The sequence below is a fragment of the Dermacentor andersoni genome, chromosome 1, assembly GCF_023375885.2.
Source record: "Dermacentor andersoni chromosome 1, qqDerAnde1_hic_scaffold, whole genome shotgun sequence".
In the NCBI taxonomy this organism is placed as follows: Eukaryota; Metazoa; Arthropoda; class Arachnida; order Ixodida; family Ixodidae; genus Dermacentor; species Dermacentor andersoni.
This window is the reverse complement of record NC_092814.1, coordinates 78,682,966-78,705,683: the sequence shown is the minus strand read 5'-3', so window position 1 is coordinate 78,705,683 and position 22,718 is coordinate 78,682,966. Positions and strand designations below refer to the sequence as shown.

At 50.6% G+C, this 22,718-nt stretch overlaps 2 protein-coding genes across 2 annotated transcripts in view; one reads left to right on the top strand and one right to left on the bottom strand.

The window, feature by feature from the left end:
• Lgr1 (Leucine-rich repeat-containing G protein-coupled receptor 1) overlaps positions 1-22,718 on the bottom strand; it is a 272,908-nt gene that overhangs the window by 187,856 nt on the left and 62,334 nt on the right. The gene's annotated exons all lie outside the window — the stretch shown is intronic.
• Positions 9,047-16,007, top strand: LOC140215231 (uncharacterized). Its single transcript, XM_072285901.1, has 2 exons — positions 9,047-9,281; positions 14,627-16,007. Exons 1-2 carry the CDS (start codon positions 9,103-9,105, stop codon positions 15,519-15,521), a joined length of 1,074 nt encoding a protein of 357 aa, XP_072142002.1. The 5' UTR covers positions 9,047-9,102; the 3' UTR covers positions 15,522-16,007.

Below are 22,718 nucleotides of genomic sequence, written 5' to 3'. Positions count from 1 at the left end.
GCGAGCGAGCGAGCGAGCGAACGAACGAACGAACGAACGAACGAACGAACGAGCGAGCGAGCGAGCGAACGAACGAACGAACGAACGAACGAACGAACGAACGAACGAACGAACGAACGAATGAATAAAAAGAGAAGCATTGGATTGTTGGCAAAGTTCTGCGAGTCGATTGCTCTGCATAGCTCGGCTGCAACGGAAAAATCTTGTTCGCAGGCACCGTTGCCGCATTTGTTTTCTAAGATGGAGCGTGCTGCGTTCTACAGTATTTTTGGACCAATTGAATGGCGCCCACTTTCCACAGGCTGTCTGTGCGGAAGCATGAAAGGGCTCTCTTAAAAACGAACAATGCCTTAGCATTTCGCTCATGAGAACAGGTGTGGGAGATTCTTTGCTGCTCCGTGCATATTACGTTCATTGTTAACGCAAAACTGAGCCAAACACCATTTTCTTGGTATCGCGCAAATAAAGACTATAAGCAAACGAAGCGTATTTTGACTGAACAACAGAGAGAACCATGACAATGAGGAGGCGGCAGTCGCCTACCAGTTCGCCTATCCTCATTAGTTTTCTGAACTCGTAAAAACGCCGCCTACGAAAAGTTTGTACGGATATATAAAATTGAGCATTGAAGGGGAGACAAGGTTTAAATTCCGAATTTTCATTGCTGAGTCTATATATTTGGCTCCCTCATTATAAATTATGCTTTACAACCCACAAAGGCTTTCGGAGTAAGGAACTGCGCAGAAGCACCACTGCATGGGGGGCTAAGCATGCTGGCTTTAATTTAGGGGTGAATTATTTACCTTAGTGAATGTAGAATCTATGTAATGCACCTCTGAACTGCAGGCAGGAGGCTAATTTGGTCTTGATCGTTGTCGCAGTTTACATATTCTCCAAACATTCGTACGCAGGTACACACGCAATCTCTAAGAGGGTATTTGAATAATGCTCAAACCATTCTTAAAACCTAAATAACGAAAGGAACACTAGGTATAGGCTACGGAAAAGAGCGTCCTGCGGGAAGCACACAGAAATTAGTATAACAGAACTGTCTTTCTTTTTCTGTATAGTTTTCAGCGACACATGAACGATGCTGCTTTTTACTATACTTGTCAAAGTCATCTTGCTTTATGGCTCTCTATGATGCCGATTACGCATTGTTACTTTATTTTGGTATATTTATGTTCCGTGAGAGTTATAAATATCCTCATGCTTGCGTGCTGTGCTGTTAAATAGAGCCCTGTCAAGAAAAAAAAAAGCCCACTGAACTCTGAGGAATGCTTACTCCTGAACCCCGGTTTCTCTGACAACACGTTTATTGCACAGCTCAAAGATACCGAAGTCAGAAAGCACTCGCGAAGCCGTCAGCAATGCGACGCCGCTGGCGGTAAACCATAAGCAGATCTCGGAGAAAGAGATCTTGGACATACGCCACCAGGCGCGATAAGGATTATTTGGACACGAAATAGCTTTTTCGCTAGCAGCAGGTGATGAAGGTCACCGTATTGATCTGCGGTCGGGCCTCGCTGAGGGGGTAGAGGAAAGAGAAGGAGAAGGATATAGGGTTTAGTGGTGGCCATGGGGAAACTGCCATCATAGTTCTTGGCTGGTAGCACGTAGTTATAACAAGAAGATCATAACACCCATTCAATAGACAGAGTTGCTTATTCGCTAGACAGCACAACGTAACTGTTTGCAAAAGAAAAATAAACGTAATAAAAATGTGTTAGGGACGGATTACCGTGCCATTTGTTTAGAAGCGTGCTGCGAAGTGCTGTTCCAAGTGGAGAAATGATAATGTCTATCAAATATGGCCTCCACCAAACACCGCAATGAGACGCTGTGTATTGTAGCTGATTACAGTTGTGCTCTAAACAGTTCTAAAAATCGGGACAATGATTTGTAATACTTCCTTTCATCTTGCATTATTTCTGTTGTACTTTTTTTATGTTACTTTAAAAAAAATATGGGGCACGGTCACCTTCTCATCGAAATTCAGCCGTCGCGGCCGGGATGAAACCCATGACCTCGAGCTGCGTACGACGGCGTGACGACAATGGCGTGGCTACGGCTCTGCACTTGTGCTTTCGTCTGCGCTCGTCTACTTTACGGAGACCATATGTCCTCCATTCATGCGCTTTAAAATCATGCAGATCCTGCGCAGTGGGGGAATCGGTGTAAGCGAAGCAGTGGTTCTAGCAGGCAAGACGGAACGGCTCATCTTGGCAAGCGACGCGCCGTGGGCCTGGGCGACGAACGCGTCCCGCAATCATCAATATATATATATATATATATATATATATATATATATATATATATATATATATATATATATATATATATATATATATATATATATATATTAGCAAAGTTTTGTTAAGGCTCGTGGCCCGGCCAGCAGAGCTTTCGTGACGCGTAACGCACAGGCGGTGCTTTGCCATGGGCCCAGAATGCGCAGTACTGCCAAGTAGTTCGAGGCCCGTTGAAGGTTCAATGCCGCCTTCAAAGGCTCTCTCTCTGACGCATAGAGCCAGCAGTCGCACAGAATATGTTGCAGGTCTTCAGGGACGTTACATTGAAAGCTCATTAGCGAGTCCGTGAGTTGAATCGTACTCCTAAAGTAGTTTGTGTAGGCTATGTTGTTTTATGAGGTGAAGGCATGCTTGGTGTTGTCTATTGAGGCCTCGAGAAATGTAAAAGTCACATGATGGGTTTATCTTGTATAGGGGTCCGTACTGGTAGCTACATTTTGTATGGGGTCCGTACACAACGAGGGTCTCGAATCCGGCAACATTGATGCCTTCAAGTAGCATGTGTGGGTTTATTGACCAGTTGCCTTCACCCCAAAAAATCACGTTCTCGTGACGCCTGCGGCAGAAAGGATATTTCACATCCGTCGCCAAGGTTCGTGAGAAGTGGCACTGGCTAACGCTCACTGGGTTTTAGTAGGAAAACATAAATACCCAGGAAAGTGGATGGGAAAACGGCGCCGCGGTAGCTCAATTGAAGGAACATCGCACGCGTAATGCGAAGGTTGTGGGATCGTTTCCCACCTGCGGCAAGTTGTTTGTTTCATCCACTTTCGTTTCCATTAATTTATCGTTTCTTTATTTCATTTATTAAGCGCAAATTATTTCCCCTATGTTGTCCTTGGTGTATGTGTTTGTTGGCTTTTTATGAATGGATCACGAAGGAATTTTCCACGGTGGTTCCGTAGGCATAAAAGACCTTTGATAATTCAGCGGGAGCAAGCTCCGCACCACAGGACCGCCGTCTGAAGCAAGCGGGTGACCCGGCAATCTGGCGACAAAATGCATGTGTACTTGGAGAAACTCGTGCGGTAGAAGCACTGGAACCGATAGTCGTCTGATTTTTGCAGAGGTTCCTGCATTTGATTAGTTTTTCGGGAGGCCGAAGCACTCCAGAACTTTGCTTGCGCACTAGTGATGGCTTTTATGTTGGTTTGGGAAATGCGCTCTAGCGCAGGAAGACTGTCGTAGGAGACCTTCACAGAGAGCCATATACATACGTAGCAGATACTTTACAGAGCAGCCCCCAGTGTTGCTTGATAGCATACGGAAGATTCTCGAGTATGAGCCATTTCTTTTTAGTATTCGAATATGGGGTGTCCACATCATTAGACTGTCGACTGTCACGCCCAGAAACTTGTGACTTGACACGTAACGAATGGGAGAGTGTGCAACCTTTAACGTGTAGTGCGAGATATCCTGCCTAGTGAAAGCAATGGCGGCACACTTTTCTGGTGACATCGTTAGACCTCGTGCAAATCGAAATTTTTGAATAGAATTGATAGCGTTCTGCAATCTTGCTCGTAGGACACGTCTGTTGCGACCATATAGCTCCATGTACATATGTCATCTGCATATAAAGAGATTGCAACGGACGTCGAAATTCCCTTCTCCATTCCAATAAGAGTTACGTTAAATAAGGTCGGTCTTAAACAGCGCCCTGTGGAACTCCTTGATGCACTGTGCGTGGAGCTGTGTCACCTTCTTTTGTGGACGTGTAGACTGTGCGATCAGTGAGGTAGTCTGAGATACAGCGGTACATACGACCACCAACTTCAACGACGGACTTCAGAACGTATAAAATAGCCTCGTGAGTCACGTTATCGAACGCTCCCTTGATGTCTAGGAATCCGACAATAGTAGTGTTGCATGCAGCTTTGTTGGGTTTTACGCAGTGGACAAGGTTTATGACGTTGTCTATGCTGCTGCGGCTCTTTCTGAACCCTGACATCTACGGAGGGTAGACATTCATGCTCGTTAGCAACCATGGTCCAGGCGCAATCGTCCAGAAGAGGAATCAGACGGTAGTAGCTTACGTCTGTCGGAGGCTTGCGAGGCTTGAGGACAGGGATAACACGAGGTCGTTTCCAACAAGGTTCAAGACGGCCACCCTCCCAGCCACCATTGAATATGGTAAAGAGGCACATATTTGCCTTGTTGCCTAAATGTGTCAACTCGGCATAGCTGCATGACGTAGTCAGGACCAGGAGATGACGCCTTGTGCACCAACGCCAACGAGTCAAGTGGCTCCATGATCGTAAAAGGTTCGTCTGCTTCAATAGTGGTGACTGTTGCTGAAACTTCCTGTGCTGCTCGTGGCAAAGTTGCGAGCACCGCTGCATCAGTGATCTTGGAGGAGAAATTCTGCTCCACGTCCAACTTGTTGCTGATACGGGATAGTGCAATAGAAGTGAAAGGATGTAGGTGAGTCGGCGGGGTTTTCAGGCCGCGCACCATGCTTCATATTCTTGACAGTGGTTCTCTGGGGTCAAGTTCGGAACCGAAGGTGCACCATTGCCTCCTGTCTAGCTTGTCCAGGTGACGTTGAACATGTCTTTGCATTCGCCTATCGTCGCGAATATCATCTACAGACAGTGTCCGACGAGCACGTCTCTCAGATCTGCGGCGCATTGCCCGGAGCCTCTCATATTCAACATCGGCCATTGAGTGAGTTCGAGCTGGCTTGATATATTTACTGCTGCTTTGTTTTTCTCGATTCAGCGCACCAACAAACTCATCGCACGTCAATCCAGACAAGACCTAAGAGGAAGCTTTAGCTCGGGCCCAACTCCGACGCGGCTATTCAAATACATGTAAAACGCAAAAACGCTTTTCTGAGATAACCATTGGACCGATTTTAATAACATTTGTTGCATTCGAGAGAGAAAGTTGAATTCTAGTGAATGTCGGATGCGGAATTTCGATTTAGGTCCTGAATTTTGTTGAAGAACATTTCAAAAATTCGAAAGATCGAAAAAATAGAATCACGAAGTTTACAAGGTAATAGCTATCTGTAAAGAACAGATATTGCGGTTCTTTAAACGGCATCCACTATAGATCATTCAAAGCGCACAAATTCGATATGTGTATTTATTACGTGAATTTGTTACGTTGGGTACAAAGGTTATGCAAAAGCTGTATTTACATATTACTAAATTTTTTGAGACCCATTGTAACATATCAATTTTGTCCGCTTTAGATGTACTATGAGATGCGATTCGCAGAATTGTGATATCATTTATTACTGCCGAGTTACGCGGTTGTAAACTTGATAGTTTCTTGTGAAAATTTGCGAATTTTGTGAAGCTTTATTAAAAAATTGATGACATAAATAAAAAATTCGAAACCAAGAGTCACTAGAATTTAACTTTTTCTTGGCTCATGATGAAGTTTGTGCCAGCAGACCTGACCGCCGGGATGTCCGCCGAAGCGTCATCACCCCGTATGAAGACAGATTAAAGAATGAAAAATGATTGATAGTGACAGCGAATGATAACGTTATAACAGATTGGTAGAGGTTAATAATGACGAGTAATGACTAATATTGACTACTAATGACTTGTAATGACTAGTAATGATTTCGAAATGTCCAACATGTCTAACGACGGCTTGTAATGACCACAATTGATTAGAAATTACTAGAAATGCTTACTAGTGAGCAGTAGTGACTAATAATGACTGAAATAACTTGTAATGACTAGTAATGACTATGAAATGATCAATATGTCTAAGGACAACTTGCAACGACTACAGTTGATTAGAAATGACTAAAAATGCTTCGTAATGACCAGTAATGACTAATAATGACTGAAATGACTTGTGATGACTACTCATGATTATGATATGGCCAACCTGTCTAACGACGACTTGTAATGATCACAATTAGTTACACACGACTAAAAATGCTTAGTAGTGAGCAGTAATGACTAAAGAAAGAAGAGAAAGAGAAGAGGCAAAAAGAAAGAGGCGAATGATAAGAGGAGGAAGAATAGGCTATCACTGTTAACCTCTTCAGAGAGCTCTTAAGAGACCCTGTAATTTTTTTGATGTGCTATGTCAAAAAGGCGTCGACCGCGGACTGAAGATCTCGTGCCGCCCCAGGCCGGGTTATGCGCGCTGAAGTCCCCAGTTAGTACTTGCGGTACAAGTGTTCCGTATAATATGTAGTGCAGCCTATCTACATCACATGTAGCCCGAGGCGTATGTACGCCACAATCACCGTAAAGGTCAAATTGTCCCATTTCACTGTCATCGCAACACACTCGTTGGATGCATCGGGTGGTAGGACATGAACAGTGAAAGTTAAATCATTGCGAACAGCCAAGAGAACTCTGCTGTTTTCCGTTCCTGTAGGTGAAAGTGTGATGGTATATCTAGAGAAGCAAATGACGGTGTGCACACGGAACTTTGAGGCAGCGATCACTGGAATGCGGTGCTTGTGTACGAATTGTCTAAAGTTGGAGAGACCACAGCGGAGGCTGCAGGCGGTCCATTGAAATATGGTGGCCTTGTTTCGAATGTTCTTTGGGTAGTTTGGCCATTAGCGCCGTTTTGACAGAACAGGAGAAAGTCAAGCAACGTCAGGATGGCTTCAGCCACTGCAGAAGACATTTGGGCGAGGAAGCTGCGGGCAGCGTCGACAAGAGCAAATAGCAATGGTTGTGCGTTTTCGTGATCTTGTCGGGCGCCACACTCACGCGGTCCACCCCAGGACGTTGAGACCCGTGTCTTTTCCGACGGGCAAGCTGTGCTCTCCTGAGCAGCTCGCAAAGGAGGAGTTGGAACTGGTAGGCGAGTTGGTAAAGACGGGAAATTATCTGTGTCGTCAATTTGTGGCGGATCGGCAGTTTCAACTATCAACTTTTTAGGTGTACCTTTGCTGGCTGCAGGCGCCTTTGCTTAGCCACTGCCTCGTGTTTCCTGCCTTTGCCAATTGGTGCCCCAGGTTGTTTTCCATCTTGTGATTATGTATCTGTTTCTTTTTGCGCAAAATAGCACAGCGAGCAGACGTGAATTCATGTTTTTACCCGAAATTGTGGTAGTGTGGCTCTTCATTTGCACAGGCATATAGATCATGATTGCCTCCGGAGCGTGGGCACCGTGTTTATAACCTGCAGACACCAACAACGTGCCCAAAACGCTGGCACTTGGAGCACTGTCTCGGAGCCTCAATGTATTCGTATACTTGGTGACGTATGTAGTCGAAGACGACGAACTCAGGAGCACTTTCTGTGGCAAATCCAATACGGACGTACAGACTTGACAGCAGCTCTTTAAAGAAGGGCCGTAAAGATATCTGATTGATCGAGGTCTACAGGAACTCCCTTTATGACGCCTACTCCACAATTTCTCTGCCGTGGCTCGTAGGTAAGAATAGGTAGTACAGCAATACTTGAGATTTTCAGAAGGCGTTCAGAAGCGTCTGCATTGCGTGTATTGACAGCGACGAGGTTCAAACGCGCATTTGGTCGTGTTTGTAGCACTCCATCTGGAGCTGCCGCTTCAAAAGCTGTCTTCAGTGTCAGTGGATTGAAGCCTGTGACAACTTTTTCAGCATTTTTTCAACTTATATATGTGGTCAACTTTGGCTTAGGCGTGTTTTCAACTGGCAGAGAGTCCACTGCCATGAGTGACGTTTTCGCTCCGGGGCAGCGTTTGAGGGGCGGTATTCTAGTGTGTTTTTTCGAGCCGTCGGAAGAATTCGCGGCAGCGTCCATGTAGGTAACAGCAGCAGCAGAAGATTCTGACATATCAGAAAAATAATCCTGACCTTCGGGCAGACGAACGTCGAAGCAGGAGATGGTCTCAGTGTGAGGACCTTGGCCAGGCGGAAGTGAGAAATTCACAGAGGACGGAGTATAGTGGTGGCCTGTGACTGTTCCAGGCTGCAATCCAACGCCAGAGGGTGTCTCGAGGCTGATTACCGCCGCTTGCATCTACAATTGTTGGTCTGGCGTAATACCGGGTTGACTATCAGAAGGCTTGATAGGCCGCGGTCCCGGGGGCGCCGCACCCGTTGCTGGAGTCATGTCCGACGCTCAGAAGTTCAGCGTGCAAGAGGACAGGCAGCGTGAGGCACACAAATCAGAGCTACAGGGAGTCCAGCGAAGCAGCGCAGTCGCTCCGCAACTTTATTACTACGCACTAAAGAAATAGGTAACAAATAGCGTGAGGTACAACTTTGCTTTCGCAAATTCAAAAACGTCGAAAGGACCAGTCGTTCTTATTACACTGTCCACGTGGGGAAGCTGAACTTTTCCGTTTAAAGCTAGGTTGCATGCACTTTCCCCGTCAGGGATAAGTATATCTCATGGAACGTGCCCTGTCAGATAACGCGCACTATTTTAAGGATATGTGCATGTTAATTTTAACGCATGCCTTCTGCTGCTGTGCCCGAAGCCACGGGTTCGATCCCCGGGCACATCGCCTGCGTTCCGATGAGGGCGGAATGCAAAACCACGTGTGTACCGCGCTTTTGACTGCACATTAATGAACCTTGGGTCATAAAAATTTATTCGGTGGTCTCGACTTGGGCTTCCCTGATAGTACACTGTCCCGCTTCGGAACGTTAAACCCCGCAATTTATTTCAGTTAGCATAATGTCCGTCTAGCTTCGGCACGTAATAATAAACGCTGTCATGAATACTGGTCCTATACAGTATAAAGTGTGGGGAGCACCCGCCTCCATTTCCTCCCGCGTGCCCGCGGCGCCCCGTTCGCACATGGCGACGGGACGAGCCGGCGTAGACATGGGAAAGAGGCACTACGCGCTCTCCCTTTCTCCGTCGCTCCGATGACGCGCGTACCCCTCTTCCCCCACGCGGCTCACAGGAAAGGGAAACGTATCCGGCGGGCGAGGAGGACTTCCCCTCGCAAAAAGGTAAAAAAGCATAAAAGCGCGCGACCGGGGGAGACTCCCTCTCTTGGGACGCGACCCCTTGGACTGCCGGACTGGAGTACCTGCTGCTACCCGTGAGTGACCACGTTGCCTGACTATCCCGGGCAACGAGGCGAGACTATTTATTACTATTACGGAGAGGACGTCCCTCTGCGAGTGTTCGCGATTGCTAATAGCAATAAACGTTGTTACCGTTGACACCGCTGGTTGCCTTATTCGTCCGAACCCGGCGTAGCCGCGATTTCCGCGCTACGGGTTGGGAGTACCACGAAGCGACTGCGTGGGGCTAGATCCGGAGCTCGCCTTCAGCCCTAGCCGCACGCAGAGTGGAACCCCCACATTTGGCGCTACCAACGTGGATCGAATTCGGCAACACGGCGAGTCTTCTGGTGTGTGTTGGCGCTAGGACTACCCACGTTTCAGCGAACAATGGCGGCTGGCTTGTCTGACCTCTCAGATTTATTCATGCTGTCAAATGTAGCGACGCAAAGTCAGCAGCCTATTGCTAACGCGGCGGCAGCTGCTGAACAAACCAGCAGCTTTGGTTTTGAGTGTTTCACGCGGAACAGTCAGGCTGGCGCAAATGCCACGTGGGCCGAGGTTAACCCCAATACGAGGCGTACCCCGTCGGGCCCCTCGCCGCATCGCGACGCGGACACAGAGGCACACATGCCACTAAATAACTCAACCCCGACGGCGGAGGCATCCGGCCCTTTGGGCGAGAGTTTACCGTCTAGCGAGGCAATGCTGCAAAATGCGTTGCAAATCATGCAGAGCTTAGCCGGCGCCCTGCAAGGCACAATGCAGGCTTCGTCGCAGAGCGAGCGACCACGAATTAAGGTAGACATGCCTACCTACAGTGGGTACCACGATCGCACGAGCGCGAGTGAGTACCTCGACCGTCTACTGTATTACCAGCAGGCAACCGGGCTTTCAGACGCCGAACTAGTCGCGCGCGTGATCCCGGTTTCACTGACCGACCAGGCGGCTCGATGGTTCCGACTGACCGGACACCGATGCCGCACAGTAGAGGAGTTCCGCGCGAACTTCCGCGAAGAATTTCTTCCGGCCAATTACGAGTGGCGTTTGAGGAGAGAGCTGGAGCTTCGTACCCAGCATCCGGACGAGTCCCTGCTGGAATATGTGCGAGCGATGGACGAACTGTATCGTCTCGCGAACCCCCTCGCCACCGATGAAGAGAAAGTTGAGCGCGTCACACGGCAGGCGCACCCCACTTTCGCGGCCTATTTCAGAGGGCGCCAATTTAGAGACCTAGACGAACTCGCCGCCGAGGCGAAGCGCATCCAGGGAGACATTCTCGCGGCGCGAGCATACCGCCCGCCTCCACCCGCGGCGCTGTCACTCGAGCCTCGCTGCGCGTGGAACGGCGGCGCGATCACTTCCCACTCGTCTAGAGTCGACGCGTCGGCATCGTTCGCGGAGCCGCAGGTCCAGCGTAGTTGGGAGTTATCAGACCGCGCTTTGGACCCGTACGCCTACGCGCTGAGAACAGCACCGACTAATGCCGCACTCAGCGCGCCGCGACAGGAACGAGAGGCCGATACGAGACGGGAGGAGCGGCACACGCCGAACGCAATTCAAGGAAACTACGGCGGGCCGGAGTGGAGCGACGGCCGCCCAGGCCACCGAGGCTTCAGCGGCCGCTGCTACCAGTGCGGCCGACCAGGGCACATCGCCCGTGACTGCGGCCGCACGCCGGGCCGAGGCCGAGCACGTGGCTCGGGAAACGGGCGAGGCCGCCGGTGATCCACCTTGGGTCCCGTGCGGCGATGTCGAACATAGCCGGTGGCATCGAATTACTTGCGCCTTCGGCTTGTCGCGTAGGAGGAGTTGCGGACTCGCAGGCGCCGTTCATCGAGCTAACGATAGCCCGAAAGAAATTCGCTGCATTATTGGATACCGGAGCAAGCGCTTCATTATTTGGTGACGAGGTGTTGCATCATCTCCGCGAGAACAACATCCGCTTGAGAGATAATGGCACCACCTTCCGACTTGCTTCCGGCACAGCGCAATCTAGCGGTGCAGCTAGGCTAGTGATCCGTTGGGAGAAACGCGTGAGGCGACAACGCCTCGTACATCTCCCGGGTTTATCAGTGCCTGTTATTTTGGGTCGAGACTTTCTCGTCAAGTCGGGCATTGTAATAGACATCGGCAACGGAGGTTACCGGGAGAACGGAACGGGTGCTTTAAAGCTTTTCGCAAAAGCGCCCGTGGCAGCGGAGACACGCCAGTCTCCGGGCGCGGCGCGAGCGGGCCGCACCCGGCCACAGCCAAGCGAGCGAACAGTAATCGGCGCAGGCGAGGAGAGCGACACGGTGGCACAACAGTGCGCCACTGTTCTGCGAGGAGTAACGCACCCGCTTTTGTCAGAGGTCAATATGCCGGAGAGAGAACGGGCACGACTGTCGTCGCTGTTGTACGAATACGACGCGATTTTCACTGACCGTCCGGGCCGCACTACGCTAGTCAGACACAGGATATACACGGGTGACGCGGCACCATGGAAATGTAATCCTCGGCCGATTAGCTTGACTAAGCGGAAAGCACTTGATAGCGCCTTAGACGAACTCATCGACACAGGCGTGGTGGAAAGGTCGAACAGCCCATGGGGCTTCCCGGTAGTTCTAGTCCCGAAGAAGGACGATACCTATCGCCTTTGTGTAGACTACCGCAGGCTGAATGAGGTTACGAAGAAGGATGCGTACCCTCTACCCTCCATTTCCTCTTTAGTGTCAAACCTAGGCGGGGCGAAGTACTTTACGACGCTCGATGCTAGTCGTGGATACTTTCAGGTCGAAATGGACGAGCGTGACAAAGAGAAAACGGCTTTCACTTGTCACCGGGGGCTCTTTCAATTTAAGAGAATGTCTTTTGGTTTGGTCGGAGCTCCCGCTACATATCAAAGGTTGATGGACCGAGTGCTAGGAGACGCGAAGTGGCAACATGCCCTCGCATATCTGGACGACATAGTGGTTTATTCGAAAACATTCGAGGAGCACTTGCGCCACTTGAGAGACGTCCTAGACAGGCTGAGGTCCGCGGGTATCACGTTGAACCCGAACAAAGCTCAGATAGCTGCGAGTAGAATAGCGCTGTTGGGATTCACGCTGGACAACGGCCGCATCCTGCCGAGTGAGGATAAGCTCGAGGCTATACTGAGGTACCCGTCGCCGAAAGATATCGGCGAACTAAGGCGCTTTCTGGGGTTGGTTAACTTTTATCGCCAATTCATTCCAGACTGCGCGGCAGTGCAAGCGCCTTTGACGAAGCTCTTGAGGAAAGACGAACGGTGGACTTGGGGCCAAGAGCAGGAGGCGGCACTGCGTGGCCTCACGAAGGTGCTCGCTGACACGGCCGAATTGCAGCTGCCCGATTTGAATAGGGAGTTTGTGATTCAAACAGACGCAAGCGACCTAGGCTTAGGGGCGATTTTGCTTCAGGAGCACGGAGGCACTCACCGACCGGTTGCGTTCGCGAGTCGTTCGTTGACGCCGGCCGAAAGGAACTATTCGGTGACAGAGAAGGAGTGCCTCGCGATAGTTTTCGCTCTGCGAAAGTTCGACTATTACGTTGATGGAGTGGCATTCAAGATTGAGACTGACCACATGGCTCTCACTTGGTTGAGGCGCTTGAGCGAGCCGAGTGGCCGCCTGGCGCGTTGGGCACTGCTGCTGCAGCGTTACGACTTCACCGTGCGCTACCGCAAAGGAAAAAGCAATGCCGCAGCTGACGCACTTTCGCGAGCGCCAGTCCGAGGCGATGGAGAGGCCCAAGTAAGGGACGCGGAACAACCGTCGATCCTGGGCGAGAGCGTGAACCACGTAGATGTTGTCGGTTCCGCAGGAGTCGTCTTCAGCAGAGAGGAGCTGTTCGAGGCTCAGCAGAAGGACCCGTTTTGTCGAAAAGTGCTCGACGAGCTCCGGGAGCAGGGTGGCGCGGCCGCCGCACACATGGAGGCAGCTGGTATTGCTGTCGGTGCTAAGCGCTCGGGATCAGCTGGTAATGCTGTGAGTGCGCTGGATTCTTATCTGCTGAATTCCGACGGCCTCCTGCTGAGGTATATTCCCACCGAGGACGACACAAGTGAGCCGTTTAAGGTCGTGATACCGCGCGCGTTGCGAGGAGCACTGCTACGCTACTTTCACGACTCGTGTATCGCTGGGCACGCGAGCGGCCCCAAGACTTATGTTAAGTTGTGTCGCCTCGCTACCTGGCCAGGCATGAAACGGGACGTGATGCGCTACGCCCGCTCATGTCATGTGTGCCAAAGCGTGAAGCCCCGAGGTGGACGACCGCCCGGCCTCATGCAGCCTATCGACAGCCAGACTCCCTGGCAAATCGCGGCGTGTGACGTCATGGGACCGTATCCCACCACACCGAGCAGGAACAAATTCTTGTTTGTAGTCACAGATCACTTCAGTAAATGGGTCGAACTTTTCCCCTTGCGAAAACTGACGGCACGAGTGATCATGGATAAGTTGTTAGAGGTTTTCACTAGATTTGGCTTTCCGGAGCAGTTGATAACGGACAATGCGTCCTACTTCACCGCGAAGGTTTTCGTCGACTCGTGCGCTGCACTTGGCATTAAGCACAAGAAAACGACAACTTACCATGCTCAGTCGAACCCCACTGAACGGGTCAATCGCAACATTAAGCACATGCTTGTCGCGTTCTCTGAAAGACATAAGGACTGGGATACCTACCTTCCAGAGATCGGGTTTGCATTGCGATCGACAGTGAACCGCTCGACTGGGTATGCGCCTTCTTCTCTCAACCTGGGGAGAGAGCTGCCGAATCCGATGGATAGAGTTCTCGCGGATCGCAGCAGAATGTCGGTCGCGCCTACAGCACGAGCTGAATACGCGACGCACCTACGTGACAAGATGACGGAAGCTTTACACAAAGCACGCCGTAATCTTCGCACTTCTAGGGCGCAACAGAAGGCGCAGTACGACCGCTCGCATCGGAACGTCCGCTACGAAGTGGGCGATCTGGTGCTTCGACGCCAGCACGTTCTCAGCGATTCTAGCAAACAGTTCGCTGCCTCGCTGGCGCCGAAGTGGATCGGGCCGTATCAAGTGCGAGAGAAGGTTTCCTCGCTTGTTTACCGGCTCGAGAGCATGAAAGGAAAGCCGATCGGCGGGCCGGTACATGTATGCGACCTGAAACGCTACGTGCCGCGGGATGAGCAGTGGGATGAAAACCAGTCCCTCCTTCAACGACGGTCGGTGAGAGAGAGCAGCCAGAACCGAACGACGAGCCCGCCGCCGCGCTACAACTTGCGTAGCAAGAGGAAACCCTCCGGCACTGCCGGGCCCGTTTGATGTTTCCGGCGGAGTACAAGGCGTTACGCGCAATGCGAGTGTTAACCTTATCTGTGCCGACTTTCACTACACAGATGGACCACGACGCCAACTCTAAGCGCCGCCGAGACGACTCGGCGGCGGGACACCCACCATTTGAGGTGTCCCCTCGAGGGCCCTCGACCCACCAGGGGCGTCGCCAGGCCTCACACCGGACGCCCGCAGGACCAGCCCATCGCGGACGACGTCACCGGTTCCTCGGTGACCCGTCACCTCGCCGCCTCACCTCTCCGTCCGAGGCCAAGTCAGGGCCACCAAGGGAACCCGACGCAACAAACCCCAGCCATCCAAGCCGCGGCACCCGGGACGTGGCTACCTGGACATCACAGGATGGCGTTGACCCGCCAGCCGCTTATGTATCAGACCGACCCTGGCGACGGCAGGAGAGGGCCCGAATCGGAACGCCTCCGGAACGGCTGTTCCGGCTCTTCCAGGGCCGGACCCTACGCGATGCCGACCGGAGGGCGCCTGCCTGCCCCTGCCGGCGGGTACAAGGCTGTGCGGCTGTGGCGCGGTCCGCCTCCACAAGAGCCACGACCGAGGGGCGCTGCACCGGCTCCGGACGAGAGCAACCAGTACGCCACCGCCGCAGCCACGACCACCAAACGGAGCGGTCCAGGCCATGCTGGCCCGAGCGGCCCGCGAAAACGAGTTCGCGGAATGGCTGCTCCACGTGGCGACCGGGCACCCAGGCACCGCTGCTGGGACGGCAAATCAGCCAGCAGCGGAGCCACCAGCAGCGGAGCAGCCAGCGGCGGAACCACCGGCAGCGGAGCAGCCAGTGGCGGAACCACCGGCAGCGGAGCAGCCAGCCGCGAAGACGACGGCTGGCACAGCGAGCAAAGATGCTGCGGCGGTGGCAGACAGCGACAACAAGGAGGCGGCGGAGGAGCTCCAGGAGATGGAGACCGGCTTCTGGGCCATTCTTGACCAATAAAGCGGCGTCCGACTCTTTGCGTCCGAGGGCCTTCTTAAGGGGAGGAGGATGTGGGGAGCACCCGCCTCCATTTCCTCCCGCGTGCCCGCGGCGCCCCGTTCGCACATGGCGACGGGACGAGCCGGCGTAGACATGGGAAAGAGGCACTACGCGCTCTCCCTTTCTCCGTCGCTCCGATGACGCGCGTACCCCTCTTCCCCCACGCGGCTCACAGGAAAGGGAAACGTATCCGGCGGGCGAGGAGGACTTCCCCTCGCAAAAAGGTAAAAAAGCATAAAAGCGCGCGACCGGGGGAGACTCCCTCTCTTGGGACGCGACCCCTTGGACTGCCGGACTGGAGTACCTGCTGCTACCCGTGAGTGACCACGTTGCCTGACTATCCCGGGCAACGAGGCGAGACTATTTATTACTATTACGGAGAGGACGTCCCTCTGCGAGTGTTCGCGATTGCTAATAGCAATAAACGTTGTTACCGTTGACACCGCTGGTTGCCTTATTCGTCCGAACCCGGCGTAGCCGCGATTTCCGCGCTACGGGTTGGGAGTACCACGAAGCGACTGCGTGGGGCTAGATCCGGAGCTCGCCTTCAGCCCTAGCCGCACGCAGAGTGGAACCCCCACAAAAGATGTACTGTCCTGAAAGCGAAGCTGTGGCTTGCGAAACAAGGCTTCTTGATTGCATGATCCGAATATCGGAAATATCTGCTGCCTACGTAAGTACGGAAACAAAAGAGTTTGAAATAACTTGCAATGCATGATAATTTGGAATTATGAATTCACGAAGAAATTGATAAAACAATCTGTTCTATGAATTTCAGTTCAATGAACACATAAAAAATGTTCGGCAGTATGTTGCACAACTGCAACAGGTGAAGGCGAAAGCCTGCTGCACACTTGGTAATGCATTAAGTTATACGATCGGAGAGGTCAGACTTCTTGCAAGACATAAGGAACCGCAGTGTGAAGTACACGTGTGGCGCTGTAGGTCGACGTCCTCAACGACACATGCGTGCAGAGAGAAAGAGAGAGATGCAAGGCAATCAGAAATTACGTGAAGTGCGCAACGAATAGCAGCGAGTTCCGCGGAAGTCGATGTAGTCTGGTGAGATAGTGGAATCTTTACGGTGGACGTTTTTGCAGAAAAGATCACCGATCCTTCAGACACATTCACCGTGGTTGAAGCGTCAGTATATATATGATGGTGCTCGCTGTATGTCTCGTACAGCAAGAGCAGTGAAAGCTGCTTGAGTGCTGGAGACGAGAGTTGTGCGTTTGTTCGTATTCTTGGTACCATAAGTCGAACTTTTGCTTGAGCCAAGCACCATGGGGGAAACGGAACTCTCGCTGGAGCTGTCTAACCTGATGGTAGGTATGTACGACAGGACAGGATTGTTTGTCAAAAGCAAACACGTGGTCGATCCTCTGGCAGTGAGGCTAGTTGATGGGCAGGGGCTCGAGCAAGGTGTCTTGCGTGTGCTCTGAATGCTTCCATTACTATATGGGTCTTGTCTGGAAAGTCGTGTGTAATCGCAATTGTTTCAGCTGTTGACGTGCATCGCGGCAATCCAAGACACACTCTCAGTGCCTGGGTCTGGACGCTTTCGAGTGTACGGATATTAGTTCTGCAAGTGTTGGTCAGCACAGGCAAGCTGTATCGCAAATACCCGACAAAGAGCGTCCTGTATAGTTGCATCATTGAATCTACTGAAGTACCCTAGGCTTTTCCTCCAAGAAACTTGAGCACATTAGAAACATCCGTCAGGCGCTTCTTTAGGTAGGCCACATGAAGACTCAAGCAGAGGTTACGGTCGGTGATCACATGCGAGAAATTAATGCACTACCTAAAGGTGCAGCGTGCTTGTCGCCAGTAAGTGTCACAAATGTGTGTTACGGCCGAGTCGTACGTGCCACCTTGACGACGCCTAGCTTCCACTTCCATTCTACGAGTCTCGGCCTCTTCCTTAAGCCGTTGTCTGCGAGTTTCGGCCTCCTCTCTACGTTGCCGTCTCCCATCGTCGCGTTGCTGCTTTCGCAGTTCGGCTTCTTCGGCTTGTTTGCGACGCTTATCTGCGCTTCGCGCGCTCGTATACCGGGGTTAGACTCGCACCAACGGCGTTTCTCTTCGCCTTCATGTTGCATCCTCTCAGCAGGGCAAAGGAGCACTCGCGGTCGAACGCCTTGCTCCCGCCGCTTCGCACGTCGCACCTCGTTTCTCGCTTGGCGAACATCCGAGGCCGTAGCGTACTTCCGAGGCCTACCGCGCCATTCGCTAGGCCCCGAGCGTCCGCCATCGCCGTCTCTCTCGCTTCGCAGTCGACTGTCGCCACAACCGCCGTCGCCACCGCCGTGGGACGTCAGCGACGCAACACCTGTTTTTGTGTCTGCGTGTTCCGTTCGATTCCCTCTCCCCCCATCACTCGCTCGGAGAAGGTCACGTGGTTTTTCGTATTACTCGTCTAGACGCCGGTTTTTTTGTTTTCATGGTCATCGCGCAACGAGTCACTTAAGGCTTTCGCCGTAAAAGCTATCGCATGCACCATCGGATTCATGTCAGCGAGCAAGGTGGGCCATAAATGTCGCAGTGGGCCGTTTTGAAGTCTCTTGAATTTGGTCGCACCTTAACAAGTCAGACTGATTTCGTATGCAAACATTTGTTTACTGTTCTTGTGGTGCGAAATGACCAGTGGTATATTTATCTGGTGGTCAAAATCGAGTTAAATTCGAAACGCTTTAAATCGTTGAGTTCGTAATATAAATATGCGCAATAAATTGTTTTCTGATGCAAACACAGGGAAGTTTTCTTGGGATTTTCACTGAAGACAAACACAGGGAAGTTTGCTGAAGACATTTCTTACGCTGAGCAGCGCCCTTATCTAAGAAAGGATGTGCTGGCTGCCCTCTATCTTTGCAATAACACAGAGAGCGCAAGCGTCTCTTGCCAGCAGAATATGTTGGCGGTCATGCTTGCGCCAACGAATAATCTTTGCTGCTTCTAGCTTTTTGCCCGGGCACCTGAGACTTCCGCTTTACCCTTTCATTTCAGGCGGGTTTATTCTCTAGGTTCTGTCGAGGGGAGTCATTTGCCCCTGTCTGCGACGTGATTGCTTCTGCGAATACCTCGCCTCTAATTACTAACCTATTGGCCGTACATTGTATATACTTCTGCTATATTTACGACTGTACATGATCGGCAAACTTCGCTTTTTGCCCCACGTTAGAAAGAAGACAACCTCTAACTACCCAGACTGTGAGATCCCAGCAAATTGCACGGAGCTCTATTTGATGAACTGTGCTCAATATAATAAAGAGCGAGCCCTTTTATGGTTTTATGGTTGAAGGATTTCGGCAGACGTGCTTTTCCTCTAGCCGGAGATCTTGTTGCATGGTCATGCCCAACTAATCAGAGATGTGGTTTAAGTGTCCTATGGCATTTCCTTGTGGAGAGCAACCAGATTCATTTTCTTTGCGTTTCTAGCTCTCGTTGCGAACTCTGCTTGCGGTGAGCGCTCCTCTGGTAAGCTTGATTTCTTTGTTTTGACTTTGTATTTTCTCTTGGCTTATTTTCTTTATGCGCCTGCGATGCGCGTGTGCGTGTTACGTCGAGGGAAGTATGGTGTCGCTTTCTGAATTATGTCTTGGAATAGGCGACTGCAATGTAGCTTATTTTCCCATTTGTCTACAGTATAGTAAATACCAATAACCTTACAAAACTTGTGTCCGTAATTTTCTAATATTTTTTTCCCTGTAGGTTACGTTTTCTTTTGTCATTCACTACGGCTGAATCTTATTTCCGGGAAAGCGTTATCCGCTGATACAAACAGCAGACTTCAGAAAACAGCAAACAGGTTTCACATGTGCTAATAAGAAAGCATCGATGCACATTGCTGTTAGCAATTATTGTATCCACGTGCAGTTGCGGTAAGCACTATACCGACGCTCCTGCAGCGGAGACGTTCGTTATGAATGCAAAAAGCATAGAGTGAGATACTATTAAAAAAAATTGCCCCCTTTGGGACGTAGCTTGTCCCGCAACAATAATCGGCATTTATCTTACCCGCATTTCTCTTCTTTAACGCTGCGCACCCGGTACTTCCAAGTCACGAATGGCATGCGCCTTCTGAGCGCGACATATCATCCTCGACAGGAAAGTAGCGAGCGCAGCGTTGTCAAGAAAGGAAGCGCAAGCACGGCAGATGACGATTATTGTTGTGGGACAAATATACAGCACAAAGGGTGCAACTGCTCTAAGAGTAGAGCGAGCAGAGGGTTTATTAGCGGTTCGATAGGTTAGCCTCAATCGTATTGCAATATTACAACAACCAAGCTGACAAGGCTGCCCGGTCTGTCCACGAAGATACACAGTCGCATCCAACACCTTTAGCGAGGTCGGACGCTGCCAGGGAACCTCGCCTACTTGCACGCAAGTAGTCGCAAGATCCCTGGAGTTCAAGTGCCTTCAATTGCCGATTACATAAACTGGACCCCACGCTACGGCTACAACTGCCATCTAGCCTTTCCCGTGGCGAAACAACCTTGCTGTGCCGCTTGTGGCTGGGAGTGGTGTTCACGAACGCATACTCCTATCGTTTGGGAATGGCCGAGAGCCCGATGTGCGACTCCTGTGGGTGCGAGGAAACCATCGAGCACCTATTGTGTACTTGCCCTCGCTACGATGTCCAACGCCTCTCTCTGCGGGCAACTTTACGCCGACTGGACTTGAGACCGTTCACCGAGTCAAAGATACTCGGACCGTGACCACACCCGTCATTGCCTCGAAAAGCGATTCGTGCACTAGTGCAACACTTGAAGTGCACCGGCTTAAGAGACCGTTTATAGTGTCCCTGTGTATAGTGTCCCTCCCATAGGCACTCAGTGCTTACTCTCTCCCTTTTTTCCTCTTTCTATTCCCCTTTCCCCACCCCCAGTGTAAGGTAGCAAACTGGATGTTCTTCTGGTTGACCTCTCTGCCTTTCCTATCCTTGTTTTCTCTCTTTTCTCTCTTGATACAGCGTACATATAAAACTTGCGGATGCTCATATTGCAGTGATGCCAGTAATGTTGTAATATGACCTTCGCAGTGTGCCGATATTTTATCATTTCAAGAACAAGCGATAGAGAGAAAGAAAGGAAAGTCAGGTTGGTTAAACCGATGCACATTCCCTCTGCTACGTGTACTCGGGGAAGGGGATAAATGGACTAAACGAAAGGCGGGCTGAGAACGAACACTTGTGTACGTGGAAAACAAAAACACGTAATGGAGAACTGATTGAGTTTGACATGCTAAAACCACGCTATGATTACGAGGCACGCCATAGTGGAGGACATTGAATTTATTTGGACCTCCTGGAATTCTGCATTGTGCACCTAAATCTAAGTACACGAGCGTTTTCACATTTTGGGCCCATTGAAATGTGACCGCCACGTCCGGGAATTGAACTCGCAACTTTGTGCTAGTAGCAGCGCAACGCCATAGCCCCTAAGTAACCACGGAGAATCAATCAATCGTTCGTGAAGCGACATGTCCCGCACTTATATCACTTATAACGATTACTTTAAATGTCAGTTAAGAAGTAGGATCGCTTGCACCAGATAAGATCAAGGATCTCGCCAACAAAATACCAATTACACAGTATTTACAATGCCTCATACTGCATTCACTTACGTTTCATTTCTTATTTTTCAGGTTCGAACGAAATTATAAATATTTGTTTGCTTTATGTGTGAAGTATTAGAGAGAACTCGAAGCAGTCGCATTCATTGCTCAATAGATAGCCACCATGACAGGACAAATAGAACGGCAAAAAAGCACAAACTCTTTCTGAAACACGTATAAAAAAGCGAGAAACTTCTCGAGTTCGAACACATGCCATGCTGCCTCACACACACACTCATAAAAAACAAATTCCGAATGTTGGGCGAATGGGCCATCTGAAAAGGAGGCACGTATAAGGCGACAAAGCTTCGCAGACGCGCGTTACGAATAGCCTCAGGCACCGACGCTCTCTCCAATGCCTGAAAGGACGTGATTTAAATTTTCGTTACCTTGGTTCCATTTCCATCGTCGCGTTTTCAATAAAGTCCGCATGTTGTGTGTGGGATTTCATTTGGAATATACGGCGTCGACGTGCGATACGGATTCGTGTGTCGAGTTTGACACACAGCCAGATCATAATATAGTACAGTATAAATTGCTCTTCTTGCATCCACAACTTCAGCTTCCGATAGAAGTACTTAGTACTTACACTCTTCGATTCAATGGCACGCATTGTGCTGGAATAAGACTCTGGGTTAACAGAACAGCGATACTTGCAGTAGCACACCCCGGATTCCTTGGCGTAGTAATAGACCGGGGACTATCTTGGTCAAGAAACGTCACCTCACTGAAGTCAAAGGTAAGGAGTTTCGTTCACGTCCATGGCGTCGTTGCAGGAACAAGAGTCATCATTACTCCAATTTTACCAAGCACTATTGGTAGAGTATACTGTATACGCTACAGCATGCCGGTGCTCTCAAGCTACGACTTTGCTTTGTGCGCAGGCTGGAGAGTATTCAAGCTGAAACATGCTTGGGTCTACCACGATGCACGTCAGCCAATGTAACAATAACGGAAGCTCGTGCTTGTCCTATTGGTGTATACGTGCTCTGCGAGCCTCTTCGAATGTACCTTCAAGTGTTGATCCGACACAGACACCAGCCTTTGTCAACGCTCCCTATTACCCGCCCATGTTGTAGCTTTACAAGGACGATATTGCGCCACTAGAACATTCTAGCGCCAAGATTTTCTCCCGCCTGTATTCCGAGATTACCTCCGTGGGTCGTACCTAAACTTTTGGTTACGCTGCATATCCCTGCAATTACAAAAAAGTAATTCGTTCCATCTATTGGGCTCTAGCAACTTACCCTGTTTCGCATTTATGCAGAATACGGAGATACTATACACGTGTGTACCGATGGATCTGCCACATCATATACCTCCGCTGCAGCCTTCGTCATCCCACAGAATGTCACGTAGCAGTGACTGTATTCGCCAGGTGGTTTAAACTAGAACACCGGTCAACACCAACTACCGCAGAACTTGTTGCTATTTGGGAGACACTTCGATTTCTATACGAGAAGCGTCCTCGTGCATGGACGATATTCTGCAATTCCAAGCCAGCTCTTCAAAACACTGACTGGGTCCTCAAACGGGGC

Excerpts from the sequence above, each read along its gene's own strand:
- LOC140215231 (XM_072285901.1), top strand. The coding sequence starts at position 9,103 with ATGACGCGCGTACCCCTCTTCCCCCACGCGGCTCACAGGAAAGGGAAA. Across the intron at positions 9,282-14,626 it reads TGGAGTACCTGCTGCTACCC|ATGGACCACGACGCCAACTC; the intron begins GTGAGTGACCAC and ends TTCACTACACAG.